Genomic DNA, 20,052 nt, shown 5'->3' with positions numbered 1-20,052 from the left:
TGTTAAATGAATTTTCAACTGTTGTTATATAAATGATAAATTCCATATTTATCTGATCATGTGCCACCTACTTCTTATTTAAACAAATCAAATATGCATGTCAAAGTCAACAGCTTTCCGTTAGGTCAACAGTTAAAATTTAATGGGGATGTCATTACTCTCAACTAGAGTGGTGCATTCGAGTCCCCGATAACTAGAATGGTTTTTTTGATATATGACCCTGAGTTTAGTGACTATTTTGAGATTTTTGCTAATATATATTTACATAGAGTAAAAAAGATTGATACCTCCGAAACTTCTACAAGAGCGGCCAACTTCAATTTTATGGAAGATAGTCTGCTAACAAGATTTCTTCTCAAGTTGAAGCTCTACCTCAACTCCGTTGTGCCTCAACTCCGTTGTGGTACTTTTAATACACTTTTATACTCCTTATATTATGCATGCTCCTGCCTCTCTGGCACAGAGGTCACAGACACTAAGAAAGGCTAATAATTTCTGATTCAGAGTTTATATTTAATCAGATCATTTTAGCACTTAATTATAAATTTTGGAGGTTCATGTTTAATGAATGCGATTAACGGAAATAGAAAGCTCAATCACATGCATTAGTGTTTGGATTACCTATTGGTTCACATAAAATGGGAACCATTCCTTGTGGGGAGGGGGGTTAAATCATTCTCTTTTGAGCCCTTACGTTTTCATATCATTTTTATTACCGTGAACTCCATTTCTGTACCCTTCATTTTCATTTTCAATTATCACTCCAAACTTTCATCTTGTATTTTAAGCAAGAGGTTTAGCTATTGCTTGTAGAGGTTTTAAATGAGCTCATTTTCCCATTGGATTGTCATTTTGATCTTTAATTTCAATTCCCTTTCAAGATCCAAAAATTTTAAGAGTTAAAATTATGTACATTATTAGTGTTCTTTATATATTGTTCAAATTTTTTCCACAAGGACATATAAAGCAATTACATTCATATATACATTAAATTAAATTGTAATTGTAATCAAAATGTAATTATATTTTGGTAAATATATAAATATATATATATATATCTACAACATTAGATTTTATCCTTAAATAATATATTATTTTAATTGTACGCGATATATATCCACAACATCAGATATCATCATTTAATAATTCATAATGTTCCTCTTTATATAATAATTTATTTGTGTTTAATAGTTACTAGTGTATAACTCGTGTGAGCAATACACAGTAGTTTTTATCATTATAAATTATAATGTTAATATATTCCTAATGAGATTAAATCTTATCCCCATTGAATAATAAATTTTAAAATTATATTTAACGGTTTTCATTAATTTAATATGACAACTCTGGACTGAGTTAACAAAGAACTAACCGCCAAACTTTCAACATTCCGTCTCTAACATAATATATCCCTCCGTCCCATTAGGTTTGTCCCCAGGGGTGGGGATTTCGGCACGCATTTTAATGTTTCACTAAAATATAGTTATTTAAATTAGTTTGATTTTTTTTTCTTTTGAATAAAAATTTAATGTTTAAACTTTAATATAGAAAAAAAACTTAAAAATAAATTACGAAAATATACTTTATATTCACCTTAAAATACGTAACAGGTAAGTTAAGAAAATCATGGGCGGAGGTATTGTCTCGCTTATTTTACTTACTTTTATATATCATTGTTTATCATTTTTTATTTAGGACACACATATTTGTGCACACATAAGCCGGGGTTTTTTGGAGAAAAGAGTCTCTTCATTCTTTGGAAATGAGGGTAAGGCTACATACGGTATACCCTTCCAGACATTACCATAGGCGGTATTATTGAGTATGATGATGATCATACTTTATATTCACCTTAAAATACGTGACGAGTTAGAAAACCATATACTTCCTCTGTTTTTTAATATATGACGTTTGATTTTTTGGCACACATATTTAGGAGGGTTGACTATATAGTTTGAATTATGATTTTTAAAAAAATTCTTTTTTTGAATAAAAATATGAGATCAAAACTTTTATTCACAAAAAGAATTTTTTGAAAAAAATTATTTTAACTATATGATCAAACCTCCTAAACATATCTGCCAGAAAGTCAAACATCATTTAATAAAAAACAGAGGGAGTAAATAATTGAATGAAATAGATGGAGTAATGGATAAATTGATTTTAAATTCATTTTTACCTGTTAACCTCCTAACTCATATTCCCCTTTTTGTCTAAAATAATTGTACTGAAAATCACATAAAAAAGGCAAAAGAACAGTGGAGAAAAATAATACAAAAATTGAGTCTTTAGCTTTTGTTTGTTTTAGGACACTGGGTCATCATGGACTAATAGATACACAACCCATGTATGTATGAATAAAAAAAACAAAAAGCACAGTAAGCATAAACAATCAAACAAAACATACATACATACATGACTACATGTCTCTCTCCTCTTTGATTTGTAGAAAAGGTCACGCGTATCTATTCAAGTTTTGAACTTTTAAATCATCTCCTCCTTAGCCTCCTCCTTCCTCTCTTAAATCCCATCCTGATCCCCCCCCCCGTTTCTTCACTTCTTTCTCTTTGTATATAAGGAAGTGTGTGTTGATCTCACTTGCTTGTTGATTTTGGAGTTTTTGGGAAGATTGAAGTGGGTGTTCTTGGCTGATTGTTTTGGTTAAGATTTTATCTTTTTGGTTCTTGATTTTTGGGGGGTTTGAAAGTTTGACTTTAGGGGTTTTGAGAGTGTGGTATGATCGCTGAAGTTGCTGAGGTGAGATTTTGCTACCCCCTTTAGATACACTTTCTGGGTCAAAACCCTTGTTTTTGGGTCTCTCTCTCTCTCTCCCTCCCTCCCTCCTTCTCTCTCTCTCTCTCCCCCTCCCTCCTCTCCCTCTTTCTCTATCTCTCTCCCTCCCCCCCTCCTTCTCCTCTGCTCTCTCTCTCTCTGTTGAACTTGGTTTAAGTTTTTGTCTTAAAAGCTTTTGGTGCTTATGGTTGTGTTAACTTAAGGTTGAATGTCTAGAAACCGTAAACTGTATAAGTTGACTTGGTAAGAATGTAATATAATTTCATGTATACTTATTGCTAGTCTATCTGATTTAAGCCATTACTTCTTTGAATCGGGGAAACATATTTGAATAGCCATTGGGATGGTCTTTTGATCATTTTAGTGAATGAATTGTTTTATATACTGTTTAAGATGCAAAGAACTCTTCACTTGCTTTATAACTGGGGATGATAGTAACTTATTTACTCGACTGTGCAATTAAACTCGATCTTACTGCACTTAAAAGAATAAAATCTCCAGATTAGACGATAACAAAAGTAGATGCTATTAACTTATTGCTCACATTATCAACAATTACCTTTAGGTTGCCCATGAACCTGTAATTCATATAATGAAAATTGTATTGAACGGTTATCATTTATTACTTATTAGGTTACAAGAACGGTTTATACCTGCTGGTTGTGCTTGTGCATATTCTGCTATTTAATTCACTTTGCTATGCATTTTCTACTTGTTAAAGCATGTCTCAAGTTTCAACCTGTCAGCTACCATGTCCTTGATTACCTCTTTTTTTTTTGAGATTTTTGTTATACTAAGAATCCTAACTTATTAATTTTACGATTCTGGTTGTGCACAAGAAGAAATAAAACGATAAGGAATATGGTTGCTAAAGACAGTAAGAGTACTGGGTCTCCTAAAGTTCAGGTTGGCGAAATAGACACAAGGGCACCATTTCAGTCTGTCAAAGATGCTGTCAATATGTTTGGGGAAGGTGCTTTTTCTGGGGAGAGACCAGCAATTAGGAAGGCAAGGCCTGACTCTGCAGAGGTATGTATAACTCGTGACATGTACCAAGCTTGGCTAATTTATTTAGTACCAGGGGTTTGCACAATAGTAAAAAGTTCAATTTCTTTGTCAAACTGAATAATGAATTTAAATAAATTATGTTGCAGAACTATGTGACACCTTCTCCATCAGAAATAGTTACTTTTAGTTATACTGTAATAACATGATGATATCTGATTCCAGGAAAAATGTAGATATAAGTAAATAGAAAAACTTTATACTGTACATTAGAGTTTTTTATGTTTTTATCAGCTCACTTTAGATTTACCTTTTTATTAGTGACTGTTTTGGGAAATGTATATGTTAATCACCATGTTAGTGGTACTGATATTCTTGAAAAAATGGATCCCTTTTTAGCAACACAATTATAACCAAACAAAAAAGAAGTACATGTCCAATTAATGATGCCTACTGCACAACAGTAGAAAGACTTTATAGTCGACAAATTTCACTTCAAGTGTCTTGGAGTTGCGGAACTAGTTTACATGTAGTAACCTAAGATCGTAAAATCTCCAGCACAGAACAGTTTTTTCTACACTTATTAGCAGTTTGTCCTAAATGGTTAACTGAAAAAGAATAGGACAATAGGGTGTGGATAATTTTTTTGGGTATGATAACAGTTATAAGTATTAAATATTTCTGGAGTTTGTTTTGCTATATCACTTTGCAATCATTCCTCTCTTTAATATATTTCTTTTTTGATTCTGTCAATATTCTGATTTTCTGAAAACATTCAACTATGTGTTTGCCATCTACTCTTCCCGTGAATATAATTATTGGATGTTTGTGTAGTACTGTATTGAATTACACAAAGTGAGTAGATGATTACCTACTTCCGTAAGTGCATGTCAGCAGTTCTCCACAGAGAACAATATTGATAGACAATGGAGCATAATGATAAATCTTCAGAGTTCTATAATTATGACATTTAAAGTGTTTTTGTTTTTGTTCCGCCTGCTTCAGAATGTAAATGTTCATAACCCACAATCAGTTAAAAAAATTTAACATCAGGTTCTGCTATTATTTCTGATCATCATAATATTTGTGTCTTGTTTTCCCGTGGGTACGATTATAGCCAATGATTAAATTATTGTTTAAGGATCGATGTCAACTTTTTTGCTATCTCATTTAATTTATCTTTCTCTACCCTGCAGAGGGTTTTGGCAAAGGAGACACAACTGCATCTGGCACAGAAAGAGCTGCATAAGTTGAAAGAACGATTACAAAATGTTGAAACCATAAAAGCCCAAGAAGCCGCAGAGCTTGAAAAAGCTAAAAGGACTGTTGAGGATCTGTCACATAAACTCAAAACAGTCAATGAGGCTAAGGAATTATCAACCAAGGCCACAGAAGCTTCAGTGGATCAGGCAAAGAAGCTTGAGGAATCAAACAGTAGCGTTCTTATAGGAACTGATAGTGCTCCAAATTATGATTCAGAAACCACAAGAAAGCAGTACGCACTTGCCTTTGATGAGCTAGCTGCTGCAAAACAAGAACTACAGAAGATACGTCAGGATTGTTATGCAACTGCAGAAGAGAAGGCCTACGTGCTGAAGCAAACTACAGAAGCTGAGTATGCAGCTAAAGCAAACATGCTAAGAGCTAGTGAGCTATCTAAGGAAATTACAGCTGTCCAGGAGTCCATTGGACAGGTGAAGGTTGCATCTTTAGAAACCCAGCAAGATGAAGCAAAAATACATGCTGAAAAGGATGTTCAGAAGCAATTACATAAATCTAAGCTTGAAGAATCTGCAAAGAAATTGCTTGCTTTGAAGGAGGAAGTTGATCCTAAGCTCACTAAACAACTTGAATCTGAGTTGGCTGAAGCAACAACTGCGATAGGAGTTGTACGTAAAGAGATCGTCAGTGCAAGAACTTCAGATCTTGATTCTGTGAAAGCTGTCACTTCAGAGCTGGATGATGCTAAGGATACATTGCAAAAAGTGGCGGAAGAGGAGAGCTCCCTCAGAAGCTTAGTAGAATCCCTAAAGATGGAGCTGGAGAATGTGAAAAAAGAACATTCTGAACTGAAAGAAAAGGAAAATGAAACAGAATCTATTGCTGGATACCTGCATGTTAAGCTTCGAAAGTGTAAATCTGAACTTGAAGCTGCTATTGCTGAGGAATCCAAGGCAAGAGGTGCTTCTGAAGATATGATCTCAACACTCCAACAGTTGACAGTAGAAAGTGAAGATGCAAAACGTGAATCAGAGCTCATGATAAAGCAAGCCGAGGAATTAAAGAAGGAAGCTGAAAAGGCAAAAATCGCACATGAAGAAGCAGAAGACATACTCAAAATTGCACTCATGGAAGCAGAAGAAGCAAAGGCAGCTGAATCAAGTGCCCTTAATCAGATTAAAATAATGTCTGAGAGAACCAGTGTTGCACGTGCCTCTACTTCAGAATCGGGTGCTCAAATCACACTATCAAAAGAAGAGTTTGAGTCATTGAGCCGGAAAGTTGAAGAATCTGAGAAACTAGCTGAGATGAAAGTAGCTGCTGCTATGGCTCAGGCCGAGGCAGTGAAAGCTAGTGAGAATGAGGCCCTCAAGAGATTGGAAGCTAAACAGAAGGAGATCCAAGAGATAAAAGCTGCAACACAGGAATCATTGAAGAAAGCCGAGATGGCTGAGGCAGCCAAAAAGGCAGTAGAGGGAGAGCTCAGAAAATGGCGCGAACGTGAACAAAAGAAGGCAGCAGAAACTGCATCTCGGATACTGGCAGAAACAGAAAAGTCAATAGAGTCATCACCCAACCACTACAGTCTCCAAAATCACAACCAACCCGAGAAAGTCGAGAAATCAAGCAAGCTGGAAAAGGCTAAGACCTCTTTAACAAAGAAAGTTCTTGTACCTAATCTTAGCGGTATCTTTCAAAGCAAGCGAAAGCAAGTGGACGGCGGGTCTCTCTCTTATCTCCCAGGTGAGAGACCGTTGTGATACGTATCTGTGAGCAAAAATTTAAGCAACTATGAAGCTTGAGCTTAATATTTTGGGTTTGGTTTAGACTGAATGTAACATATTTTGGGATTGTTTTTTTTGCCTTTTTACATGTGACTAGTGAAATATTTTGCGGTAATGGATTGAAATAGAAAGTATCTAAATCGTTTGTTTTACAATATGCTTGAAGTGTTGTTGAAATACGGAACTAAATATCAGCTAAAATAAATATAAAAGTTTATTGAATATATAACGCAAATATTCAACTGTGTTTTTAATTATCTACACCATTGGGTTTGGGTCTGATCACGGAAGCATTTTGCTTCAACATTAGGAAGATAACTCCAGCCATTGTCAAAACTATGACAAAATGCTTACTGGAGAGGATCTTATATGTTCTAAGACTCAAATCGGTGTTGCATGGCCTTGAAAATAGTATCAGCTGAGACGGGGCGAGCTGGCGGCGGACGTGGGTGGCGAAGACAGTCGATCAAACTCTTGATACGATTGACCACAGGGCGGCACCAGAAGAAGATCAATCCAATCTGTCCTATCACTCCTCCTGTAAATGCAACTATGCCCATAGGCTCCATCCTTAAAACTGATACAAGCCATTTGTATTGACTGTATTTATAAAAGAAATTCATGGGCTTTGGGACCAAGCTAGCTATGTTACTTTTTTTGTAGTTATGTCTTTTTGTAACATCTTTCATTATTTCCTGATTTAATAGTGTTGTTATGACTTGTGTGTTTCTGTATTAAAATATTAATTCAGGAAACATTTGATAATACCATGTTTTCTCAAAAAACATGAGAAAACATGTGGGAGAAATAGTGAACAACTAGGAGGTAGTAGAAATTTCTTATGATTAATATTGTAGAGAATTCATTGAAGGAGAATGGCGCATTTCTTTTAAAACATGTGTCTTAGAATTATAGTTCAATTTAAATCGATCGGAAAGGAATGGAAATTATAAACATTTTCTCCAAACTTCCTAAATAAAAAGAGAAATTTCATTTCATTCTCCCACGTTCCATTCCATCCAAGTGATCACAACCTAGATTTTTAAATTTGTTATAAAGGTAAACTAATATAGCCTACCAACTTTTCTTTTCTGGAAACAACAGCGCAATTATCTAGCAAAGTGGAGATGAATAGATTGAAGAAATGCATTTATTATTTCCTGGACTTCCTATAATTACATGAATAATACAATAACCAGGATAAATGTAATATTATGTCATGCATTAATTTAAACTGACAGGATGTCAAGACACTGCCAGCAAAACATTTTGGAAAACCCAGAGCTGCTGCAAGTCTGCTACATTTGCGTAGAGTCGCAACATGGGTAATCATACATATAGGATTACAGAAACTCTGGTCAGATAATGCTTACAATCTTTGTGAAGCATTTATATACTTATACATGCCATTTACGACATTTTGGTATTACATCACTAAATTACTTAGAGCCTTGTAGCTGGAAGCCAAGTAATTGGACACCATGGTTTTATGATATGTTAGAAATGTATTAGTGACCATTTATCTCAAGTTTACCTAGTCCATTGGAAAGCTTGTTTTGATCACCGAGCCTCTCAAACTCGGATTGTATTGTTTCTGCAATTTTGGCTTCGTCGGGGGCCGGTTCAGGGAAGTCGACATGAAAGGATCCTTGTTTTACTGGGGCAACACGATCCTTTAGCTCAGCTTGTCTCTTGACAAAATCATACAGTTGTTGATGGAAGGTATTGTCTAGCGAGAAACAGTTATCATCTTTTTCGGTTCTTGAGTGTCGAGATGATCCAGAGCCTTCTCTTCTACAGAAATGTGGAAGAGATGCGTAATCCATTATCTGCATATTTCGAGTTATAAGTTTCAGTCTCACGTACAACATGATACATCTAGGTAAATAGGGATGAAGCGCAGTAAAATGTTCGATCTCATCTTGTGGTAATGCTATTAAAAGTCTGGCAAATACATCTTACACAGAAGCAACATTTAAAAGCTTGTTACCTAAAACTTTTCGATAGTCCTCTTTTTAAACTCCAGGTGGTTCTAAATAAATATGCTTAATAAAGGTACGATTCTACAACACCATCATTTAACTCTGGAAAAATTTGAGATTAATTTCATATTCACGTACAAAAAGCTACTTGACCTGCCCCCTAATTAATTTCATATTCACGTACAAAAAGAATATTAAACATAAGTAGTTTCGTGTTCAACAACAGGTGAAGATGTTTGATCTAGAAAGCACTGCAATTCATATTTGATTAGAGATCATATAAAATGTGACTAGAATACAGAACAGGTGAAGATGTTTGATCTAGAAAGCACTGCAATTCATATTTGATTAGAGATCATATAAAATGTGACTAGAATACAGAAAGTTCTTTACCTTTAACAATTCATCTCTTCCACAACCTTGCAGCACCTGAATTTTCTTCCTAGTTCTCTCTTGCAGAAGAGGCCTAACAACCTGAAAAGCTCAAAGATATTCACTTCTGATTTACTTTAGTTTATATTGTAGGCTTATAGAACTTGCATCTTTAAGTATTAGCATAAAGGCATACCTTCCAGCACGCAGAAAAAATGTAAGGAGCATTAACAATGTAATATGTATCTGTCTTCTCTGGATAGTTGAGGTCATCTATGGTTGATATAGCAGTCAAAATCTGCACGGCAACAACGAGTTTAATGAGTAAGATTTTCTAGAAAGTTATGACAATGGATTGAATGGAAAAGGATTATTATCCAACTTAGAAATTAATAATTTCTGTAAGTTAAGAATACATCCCAACCGATGCCATAATGCGCAGAAAATAAAGTTTTTTCTTGTATTAATATGAAGTCATGGCCGTATAGAGTTGTGCTTCTAATACGTCATCCTCTACTTTGGATGATGATACAAATAATAAAACCAGATATACGTATAGTCAAATTTTATAAAGTTTCTGTTTTGAAGATACCGAAGACAAACACAATGCTCTTATTGTAGAAAGTTTAAAGAATATTTTATTCTGTTAATATAATAAAATCATATTGATGTAACCTAACAAAGTATATCATCCGAAGGTACCTTGATCTGGTTCAGCGCTGAAAGCTTTAGGCCAGTCATATCCAATATTTTCACGCATGTGTTGATATGTCGGCCGTACTTCCTTGTAGCAGAAGGCTGAAGCAAAACAAGTTCAATTACAAGGATATAGATGTGTGTGTGTGCGCAACATAAATAGTCAGAATTAAATAAAAAAATGGCCAGAACGATACTTACCAATAACACACGATCTCGATACTCATTCATTTGGATGTGCGACTGGATGTAGTAGTGAATCTATAATATAACAACATAATGTATTAATGTAATAAGTAATTATTTCCACTACAGCTACAAGAAGATAAAAGTGATATTACCACCACCTATGCCTTTTCACCTTTCTTATCAAAAAGCAGAAATAACATGAGCTATTATACTAAACAGAATCAAGAACCGGTTCAAATATACAAAACAAAATAAGTAGACATAACCTTCTACCAAATTAAGAATAAGCTATGCATTTCTATATATACAAATATATGTTGATAACTTGATGTATTGAATGGATATGTGCAACAAAGTATAAGACACTGAAGACTGATGTTCTTCATGTCCAAATGACTAAAAATCATAAAAGAACATTAGACCTTCCAATGACTACATAATCATCACAATTGTTCAAGAGAATATCACATTGTTAGTCCTATGGAGTAATTCCAAATGATACCGATATCTAAGAGCAACATGAGAAATAGAAACAGGAAAAGTTCTGCTTACAGATGCTTTGTCATAGGTGCTGAGCCCAACACCGATGGCAACAACAGGAAGACCCTGAATATTATAAGAGAATCAGAGAACTGGGCGTGTAACTTCTGAACTAGAATATTACAGTTATCTCTAGGGGCCTGGCATGCATTTGGAATTAAGGTATAATAAAAGGAAAGAAATGTCCAATAAGTAGAAGGAGTACCTCTTTTGTACAACCTGACATTCCTACAAGTTGTGAATCACGCACAGCTCTATAAAGATCTGCAGGAACAATTGGTTTCTGTATATGAAAAACAATGCAAGTTAGCAAGCAGGTCATCCAATATCAGCCATTCGAACAAACTTATCTTATAAATTTTGTTACAAATAATTATATTCCAGGAATTTTTGGGGAAACTTTACAGAAGAGACTGAATTTGCATAGGGCAAATAACATCTAGCGTATATACAAATTAAACCAGAAAATAAATTGGTTAGCTTCGAATATAAATCATTTGCGTCCGGTAGTGAAGCACATCTATGATGAAGATACCAACCCCAGCCAAAAGTCCAATATATGTTTTGATTGAGGTTGTGTCCATGTTCCTATATGCCAATTACTAGGTGCAAGTACCAGCAATGATCAAAATATTAACTTTTACAATATAAACGTACCGCCAATATATCATCGATATCATTTTGTATCCTCCATTCTAAACAGTCGAGAATCTGAAAAGTTCAGAAGTTAGCAAAAAGCGATATACTAAAGAAAAATTACAAATTTAATAAGTAGGTTGTATTGTTTCAACTAATAAATTGCGGCTGACCATTTTATGGGCTTTTGAGATATTCCCATCCCTTGCTTTGAGAAACCGACAAAGATTTTCAGCTGGATATCCTTGATGCATATTCTACAAATCCAAACATAAGTATAAGCATCAAGCATATGTTTTCTCCGTACATCCACAGAGTCATAAATAAGTTACAACATCTTATAATTAACAAAACGATACAACTTAGATACAGATAATGCAGTCCGATATACTGCAAATGATGCATATTACTATCATACCGCCGACATATAGGCATTCTTTTTGTGCCCTACACTGACATTAAATGAGGATGTCAATGAACCCGCTGCAATTCTACTTTCATAAATGTAATGAGTCTAGCCTAACGGTCAAATGGTTCAACTTTTAGCGCCGCCACATTAAAATCGCGCCAGACTTTCAAAGAATAACCGCCATAACCAATTCTCAAAAATATAAAAATAATGCAAAACGAGAAGTTCAAAAGATCCAATTTTTAGCTCACCTACACACCCACAAAATATAAGACTTCACAAACAAAAGAGTAGAAGCTCCAAGCTTTGTACTTGTACTTCAAATTGCGAAACAATTGCAGGATCAGTTATCTTTTGGTATGATTTATTTAGACACTATACAAGATTAGTTATGAAGTATGCAATCAAGAGTACAAGTAACATAAATGGATTTATCAGCTAAACAGAAAATAAAGAATATTAAAACATGAAACTTTAAGCCCAGATCAGAATCACATCCAAACACTAATTTTATAAAATACCTCAAATGTCATCTTCAGTGGCCCATTAACTGCAGAAAATTAAAAAAAAAACCATGTTATTACAGATCAATAATAGAACAATTCAAACTACAAAATCTAACAATTCAAACTATAAAATCTAAAGTTCAGAGCTTTACTACCATCAAGTAACACACACAAACACACACACTTACTATCATCCAGCATCTTCTGAAACTGCTTGATCACATCTTCAGTTATGATTCCCATTTCTTGAAAATGGTGTGATCCCAACCAAGAATCTGAACCAACTTTGCTATAAAATAAATTAAATTAAATAAATAAAAAGGAAGTAGATTCGAAGTCAATGATGAACTAAAGTAGTTTGTTGGTGGGCAGTGAGAAAGAAATGACAAAAAAGGAGAGTAAAGATTGAAGATTTGAGCCCAGATTCAATGCAAACAAAAGCCCATAGAGAGATTTCAGTTAGAAAGAGATAAAAATCAAGTCTTTTTAGTTAGTGGTTTAGGCAAATCTGTAGTTTGAATAATGACCAACTAGTAATAAATTCTTTGCTCCTGCCATTAATTTTCAAGATCTTTTCTTTTTATTCATTTTCATCTTTTTGATGCCTTCGTATATACATACATACTGCTTTCGAGTTTCACCCCTTTGATTTTCAAATTTTACCAAGAAAAACAAAGGTGAGGTGTTTGAACATGGATGGTGTCGGAATTTTATTTGTATTATTGTCTATGGAAATGGAAATGGACATTTCCGTTACATGTAAAAAAACCTAAATCTGTCTATTTTTATTTTTTGTACTATTTTCAAAAAATGACTAATAGATTCGGTTGAATACATATTTCGAAGATTAGGTTTTACAATTTATAAATATTTTATATTGCGGCATAACTTTACCTATTCAACTCACACATTTTTATCTTAATTAATTTTAATAATATTAAAGATAGAATGATTCAACAGCGATATAATTATGCGTTTATTCAATTCCGATCATATATGTAGATGCCTTATGACTTTTCATTATTGAATTATTATCATTTTTTTTAAAAACAGTAAATGTTGAAAATAGTCACAAAAAATAATTTTTTCTAGTAAATAAAATAAATGGATAAAATAGGTAAATGTTAAATGTAAAACTAATTTTTAATTTTTCAGAACAAATATAAAGTGAGGAGATAAAATTGTCCATGTAAGCATATAATTCAGCTCCGAATCAATCATTTTTGTGAGAATAGATTGATCTTTTAATTTCATTTTGCTCCGAAAATAAAAAATATACAATGAATTCAACATTTATCTAAAATTATTTCTTGACTAGGATTTGGCGAAAGATGTCGAAATTTATTTTATGGTGAAAAAGTTGTTATTGAGAAAAGGAAAAATAGATGGTAAGCATGTACAAAAGATGAAAAATGAGTGGATGACGTAAAAGAGTGCATGTGTGTGTCATGCAGCAGGACAGCTGCACCGACTGACACAACACAAGACATTACATGTCTATAGTTTGACCATGTGCCACTTTCATTTGTTTTAACAGCCCAACAGATTGACCATCAACGCATTTTCCCTTTTGAACGAGCCCAACAAATTGACCCCTCTCCGTTTGGGTTGCCATCGGTCCAACTTTTATTTTGTCAAAAAGCCCATCTTTCCTTTTTCCTTCTTTTTTTTCTTATAAAGAAGGCTAAAAATAGTGGAAGATGATGGTGAAATGGGACACGCGGCTAAAATAAATTATTTTCTTCTTCTTTTTTTGGACGACGGGATTTGTTTGATTAATTTGGAGATAAATATCGATAATAGTATTCCATAGCATATTTGGAATGTGCTAGCATATCGCTATCTTTTTACCCAGGAATACAGTTTAACCTCGAAAATAATAATTTAACATATTGTACATTGAGTATTTTACTCCCGGTAAAAGTAATAAACTCGTTTTAATAATATTGTTTCTCAATTTCAACCCTAACCCTGTTACTTAAAAAAGATTTAACTTATATTTTTTTAATAATAATATTGTTTCTCAATTTCAACCCTAACCCTCTTACTTAAAAAAGATTTAACTTATATTTTTTTAATGGACACACTTGGGCACAAAGATTCGTATCTTCGACATCATGTAAGAGGAGATTCGTATCTTCGACATCATGTAAGAAGAGATTCGTACATTCAACATCACGTAAGAGGACTTGTCCCCCGTACCAATAGACCAAGAAATCTCCGGTACCAATAAATATTATCTCTTAGGGTGCAGAAGAGGAAAAAAATGGTTAAAATTCGGTACTTTGGACTGGGTGTAAATTTAACCACCAAAATTATACCATCTGACTCTAATATCAAGAGTATAGTGCTGAAAACAAGGGTTAATTCATTTCCAAAAAAACACCAAAAGAAAATGCAAGGGACATGCTTAATTATTCTCAGGAGCAATGCATATCATTATCAAGTTTCCCTGCATAAGCATTTCACTGTCTGCAATATAACAAATTACTGTTTATAACAAATACGACGATTATAGACTACCAATGTAACAATCCTAAAGTTCGTCATTTATCAACTCCCTCTAATGAGTTCAGGGACTCCTCCCGTCCGACTTTCACAATTAAACGAGACAAAGAAAAACAAATATGACGACGACATCAATCTCAAAACCATTAAAAGAAATCAAATTCAAGATAATTATCACCCTTTTTCTCAGGAGTAACCATGACTTCAGCTTTCTCGCTAGTTGACGGGGTTTGGGGAGGCTGGATGCGCTCAATTTCAACCGGCTTAGGGATTTCTGGAGGGCTTGCACACCTGATCAAAGCCCAATTAACACCTTCAAAAAACGGATGTTGTTTGATTTCGGTTGCACCTCTTTTGAATGCCAATCTATGCTGGGGCTCTTTTACTAGCAGGCCTCTTATAAGATCTCTAGCTGAAAAACTTACCCCCGGAGACTCTGGGAACCGTAGTGGCTGACCGACAACATTGAACAAGGTCGCTCGATTACCTGATCCCTTGAAAGGAGTCTTGCCAAACAACAACTCATAGAGAAAGATTCCAAAAGTCCACCAATCTACGGCACTGCCATGTCCTTCACCCTTGATGATTTCAGGTGCCAAGTACTCGTGGGTTCCGACAAACGACATTGACCGAGCTCCAGTTGGCTCAGCCATAAGCTCTGGCAATGGGCTCACCTGATTTCCAATTTCATTTTTTGGTTTTTTGTCTTTCTTTGATTTACTTGAAAAGAACCTAGGAGAAAAACATGACGTTGGGGCCACACAAGATGGTGTGATGCAAGAAGGCTCAATGCAAGCAGGTTGGGCACAATAATTAGGGTTCTTTCGCAAGGCTTCACCATCCATGGATGACGACCTTACAATAGTTGGACTGACTGCACATCGGAGAGAGAGGTCAAAATCAGAAAGCATTATGTGTCCATCTTCCCTCACGAGAACATTCTCTGGCTTCAAATCACGGTACACAATTCCAAGCATGTGAAGGTATTCCATAGCTAAAAGAACCTCAGCTACATAGAACCTGTTTTTTTTAAACAAAAAAAATTGTTAAATCTAAGTGAATCAATAAAGTTCAACAAATCATGATATTTACTAAATGAGGAGTATCAAGCAACAAGTACAGCTGGGATGATTCTGTAAAACCACATATCATCTGAAAGAACTAAGGTTTAACTTAACTCGGAACAAGATTTACACAAAAATAGAATTCTATTTGTGGGACATTCAATTGCTATATACACAAATCCAAATTTACTAATCTCCGCCAGATCCCCTAGTCCACCTGAAGGCTGCAAATTTTTTATCCTAAAGATGACGGGCAAAGAATGACTTTTCATAAAATGCAGATATAGGAAGTTGAGATATAAATATTTAATATACACAATTTCCCGTTGTCAATTTAAAACCTCTTTCTGTCAGAGACAAGTATATTGTATCAAAAATTTGTGGATTTCATGTATATAAAAGTTATCCTAAAGTCCCCCGTGCATATAGAAAGTTTTCCGGACCTCAGACTACATGTTTTAGATCATTGGGCACCTTAACCCATCAACAGCCAATACATGAAAAGGCTAGGTCGTTGTGACTTGTTAGTTGTTACAATATTTAGCTGGTCGAGGTAAGTGCCCTAAAAGAGTCTAGGATTCCAAATCGGAAGATGTGTAAACATTAAACAGCTATAAATGACTATTTTCACAATATTTAACCGACAGTAATTACAATATAGTAGACCTGGACTTGTAGGACAACTAGTTGTGGTAAACACATTGATGTTATCCCAGCATGTGTTTGTACACGCGGGTGCAATAATACAAAGGACGAAAGGCGTCCATTAGGAGGGATTTGTATGAGAAATTATTTAAGAAGTTGACCAATAAGACAAGAAATATGAATATAAGCATTTGAAACTTCTTAAAAAATATGAGAATAAGATTTGACTTTCGATGCAAAAAGAATAATCAAGAAATGCAAAAAGTTGGTCAATGACTTGGTCAACGGCAGGTATTGTGTTGACACTTGACTATGAAGAAGAATTACTGGTTTTCAGCGTTTATAAAGGATTAGCTAGCGGCATTAACTTCCCAATTACTGTCCCTTAGCCAAAGGGTTGAAAACAAAAATTTACTATATCCCCTCTAAGTCGTATATAATCCCATGAGATAACTTACTAGATTTGTTATGATCCGTTTTAATGGAACCTTCGGATTACCAAAGGAGTATAATATATAATTCATTAATACATACAGATACACCAAAACCAATCTTGTAATATGTTATCAATAGCACTTTTACACACTATCCAAATGCTCAAACTTGTTCATCATAGTTCATTTTTTCTCAAACTCTCGTGAAATATCCAATTCTCTGATTACCTTAACCACTCAGTTTATAAAGGAATAACAGGAAAATTTGAATTCTACACTGATGCACTCAAAATTAAACCTACATCCTATATCTTTCGGACCAAGTTTATATAAATATAATTATTAGTATATTCTTTGCTACGGCCTAGTAAAGCTCCGGCACAAAGTTCTACCAGACATACTCCAGCTGAAAAATGCTCATTCTAATTAATGTTATTAATACTCCGTAAAATAAATTAATCACTTTAAGATGAGTTATAGAGAAAGTGTCATACTTTACAGCCTGTTCTGAAAAGTATTTCCCCTGTTGTCTCTGCCGAAGTGTGTGCAAGTCGCCTCCCGGGCAGAATTCCATCACCAAGCAGGAGAATTTGTCTGTTTCAAAATGTGTGTACAAGGTCGGAAGGAATGGATGGTCTAATGACTGTAGAATTTCTCGTTCTGTTTGAGCACGAAGTAATTTCTTCCGGCTAGCAAGCAAAGCTTTGTCCATAACTTTCATAGCGAAGTAGCACTTAGTACTACTCAATTCAGCCAGATATACACTACCAATATCTCCACATCCCAGCCTCTTGAGCAATCTAAAATGACTTAAACCCAAAGCCCCATCCTTGGCACGAACAGCTTGGATAGCTTCCCATCTCGAATCATTTGCTTTATGAGGTTTGCTAACGCTACTACTTAAACTGCTACAGGTACTTTCATCACTTATATCAGTGCTTGTACTACCCCTACACATGCTGCTCTTGCCGCTCTCCACAAAATCAGCCTTGTCACTAATTTTGGCACTTCCACTAGTTTTTGCGAGGCTGCTGGATCCATCACTAACTTTAGCAGCCAAACTGTCTTTGGGAGTTCCTAGCTCTGATGTTTTCTTTTCCACATCCCCTAAACTTCCAAGTGAGCCCCTCATCTCACTCGCAGTGGGGGTTTTGCTTTTAGGTGTTTGTGGCAGGTGATGGAGAGAAAGGCTAGAATCTAATTTATCAGCTAACGAGCTGATATGCCCCTTCTGCTGAAATTTCTGTTTAAATGACGCTTCATTAATATCATGTTTAGATGCAACTTCTTGAGCCATGCTAGATGTTTTCTCATGTGCAGGAAGGCCTGTGTTGCTTAATTTACTCTGGTTTTTCATAGAAATGCTGGCACCGGACTTAGAGGCCATTGTAACTCCGCAGATTCTTTGATCTATTCAGCCGAAGAATCCCATCAATTAGCCGCCTTGGTTAAGAAAGCATCTACAACAATTAAGATAGCAAATCATAAATACATAATCTAATTCCCCCGACAATATTTATATTAACTAAACTAAGTCTTCAACAACGAACCAACATATCACAGAATCACTACAACAATAAACAAATCTAACATAAGGGCAGCCTAACAGCATCAGAACAGATCAAAAAGCTTTCTTTATACCTAGACTTAGACAACATCACCATCTTATTCTAAAACAGATCATAAATAAACAAACTTACACATCGAAGAATCCGCCGATTGTGAAGAGAACAAATACATATAGATGCAACCACCAAAACTGACAGACACCCAGTGTTATTTACAAGAACACTATCTGAGATACCAATAATGGATGTAATATTATAATCAAGATCACAGCCGTTTAGCCCAAAATGTAGACTTAAAAGAATGAACTTTTTTAGTACCAATTAATCCAATTAAGTCTAAAATATTGAAATGTAGTTTGTATAACAAAAGTACAGTGATCAAGCACCACAAACCAAAAGATAAGAACAAACCCAAGAAGATAAACAATAAAAAAGACTTAAAGGGTCAATCAAAAGAAGCACTGAGATCTCAAAAATCAAGACCCCACATCTTTCAATTCAAACCCTACACCATGGATCCAAAACCCCACAAAAGAACACAAGCTAAAAGCCAAACTAATGAACATAGATAAGTAAACCCACCAAGAAAAATCACTGGCCAGTACAAAAGTATAAAATTATAAGTATTTATGTAAACAAGAAGGTTCAAAGTGTACCTGAATATGTAAAGATCAGAACTTTATTAGGGTTTTGCTTTACCAGTTGAAAAGAACAGCACTAATGTGTAGAGAAAAGAGGAAAGAAGAGAGCTTCCCCCCAATTTGTGTAGAGAAGAAAAGGGGGAGAGAAAAGGAGAGAGATTTGAGGGAGAGAGAGAGAGAGAGGAGGGGGCAATGGGGGGTCAAAGGGTAAAGTGGAGCTTTTTCATTTTCAATTATTACAATGTATGTATGATGTCCCAAACATAAGGATATGAATTAACCAACATAGATGGGTCCTCTTAAAACTCCAACCTGTCTATCATGTACTTAAGATCTCTCTCCTCAATCTCTCTCAGAAATTTTAATTTTTATGTAGATTAATTTTGATTCCATTAAATAGGGATCCCAACTGTTTAGTCCAAGGGGCAGTAGGAGATGTAATAAAATGTGATGTTAATAGTGCCACCCACATGACATGACCCCATGTAAGGAGAGAGTAGTGGTCCTAAAAAAGGTTTCAAGATTGGTTGTTTTTTGGGTGTTGATCTAATCAACAATTGCAGCCTGCAAAATGGTCCACAATTATTATTATTTTTATATTTATTAATTATTAGAGGGGTTGATAAAGTAATGACTAATGATGTTGTGGTTAGATGCACTGGCATCTTCCCCAATTGATTCCTTTTTTCCTTCTCCCTTTTTTTTTTATCTTACCACTGTATTATTATTTTGATTTTATTTGATACTATGCATTGTACATAACAAGGAACAATGTGCTAATATTATGGCTTTTTAGGTGGGCTGCCAATTTCTATTATTCTGTCCGGGGATTTTTTACATATATATATATATATTTTTAAAATTATTTAGAGAACCATGTTTTACGGGATTCTTGAAATCCGTGCCGATCCTCGTCCCCAATATAAAAAATTCAATGGAACGGAGGGAGTATATTAAGGGGTATATTTTTATTTATTTTTCTCTCGTAGGTAACCCGCAGCCGCTACTATTCGGGTGCGCATTGGGTGCACTCGGTGTATTTAATTATGATTTTAAAGG

At 34.7% G+C, this 20,052-nt stretch overlaps 3 protein-coding genes across 5 annotated transcripts; 1 reads left to right on the top strand and 2 right to left on the bottom strand.

Moving 5' to 3' along the window:
* Positions 1–2,370: 2,370 nt before the first annotated feature.
* On the top strand, positions 2,371–6,960 carry LOC141697103 (WEB family protein At5g55860). Of its 2 annotated transcripts, none has more exons than XM_074501320.1 (3): positions 2,371–2,757; positions 3,636–3,822; positions 4,995–6,960. In XM_074501320.1, the coding sequence occupies exons 2-3, from the start codon at positions 3,655–3,657 to the stop codon at positions 6,777–6,779; spliced, it is 1,953 nt and encodes a 650-aa protein (XP_074357421.1). In that variant the 5' UTR covers positions 2,371–2,757; positions 3,636–3,654; the 3' UTR covers positions 6,780–6,960. The 2 variants fall into 2 exon arrangements, with proteins under 2 accessions (XP_074357421.1, XP_074357422.1); XM_074501321.1 differs by having other exon boundaries at positions 3,633–3,822.
* Positions 6,961–8,004: 1,044 nt separating this feature from the next.
* LOC141697410 (SEC14 cytosolic factor-like) lies at positions 8,005–12,836 on the bottom strand. Its single transcript, XM_074501784.1, has 11 exons — positions 12,322–12,836; positions 12,149–12,177; positions 11,392–11,475; positions 11,240–11,293; positions 10,788–10,865; positions 10,595–10,648; positions 10,055–10,114; positions 9,860–9,955; positions 9,354–9,455; positions 9,179–9,259; positions 8,005–8,632 (listed from the first exon to the last, which is right to left on the bottom strand). Exons 1-11 carry the CDS (start codon positions 12,374–12,376, stop codon positions 8,312–8,314), a joined length of 1,014 nt encoding a protein of 337 aa, XP_074357885.1. The 5' UTR covers positions 12,377–12,836; the 3' UTR covers positions 8,005–8,311.
* A 1,711-nt stretch (positions 12,837–14,547) lies between these two features.
* Positions 14,548–19,305, bottom strand: LOC141698440 (serine/threonine-protein kinase D6PK-like). Of its 2 annotated transcripts, none has more exons than XM_074503135.1 (3): positions 19,009–19,305; positions 17,279–18,244; positions 14,548–15,661 (listed from the first exon to the last, which is right to left on the bottom strand). In XM_074503135.1, exons 2-3 carry the CDS (start codon positions 18,169–18,171, stop codon positions 14,788–14,790), a joined length of 1,767 nt encoding a protein of 588 aa, XP_074359236.1. In that variant the 5' UTR covers positions 18,172–18,244; positions 19,009–19,305; the 3' UTR covers positions 14,548–14,787. The 2 variants fall into 2 exon arrangements, with proteins under 2 accessions (XP_074359236.1, XP_074359237.1); XM_074503136.1 differs by lacking the exon at positions 19,009–19,305 and adding an exon at positions 18,485–18,748.
* Between the last annotated feature and the right edge of the window lie 747 nt (positions 19,306–20,052).

Source organism: Apium graveolens, chromosome 11, assembly GCF_009905375.1.
Source record: "Apium graveolens cultivar Ventura chromosome 11, ASM990537v1, whole genome shotgun sequence".
NCBI lineage: Eukaryota > Viridiplantae > Streptophyta > Magnoliopsida > Apiales > Apiaceae > Apium > Apium graveolens.
Note: the sequence above shows the minus strand (reverse complement) of the source record. Positions and strands in the feature narration are given on the sequence as shown.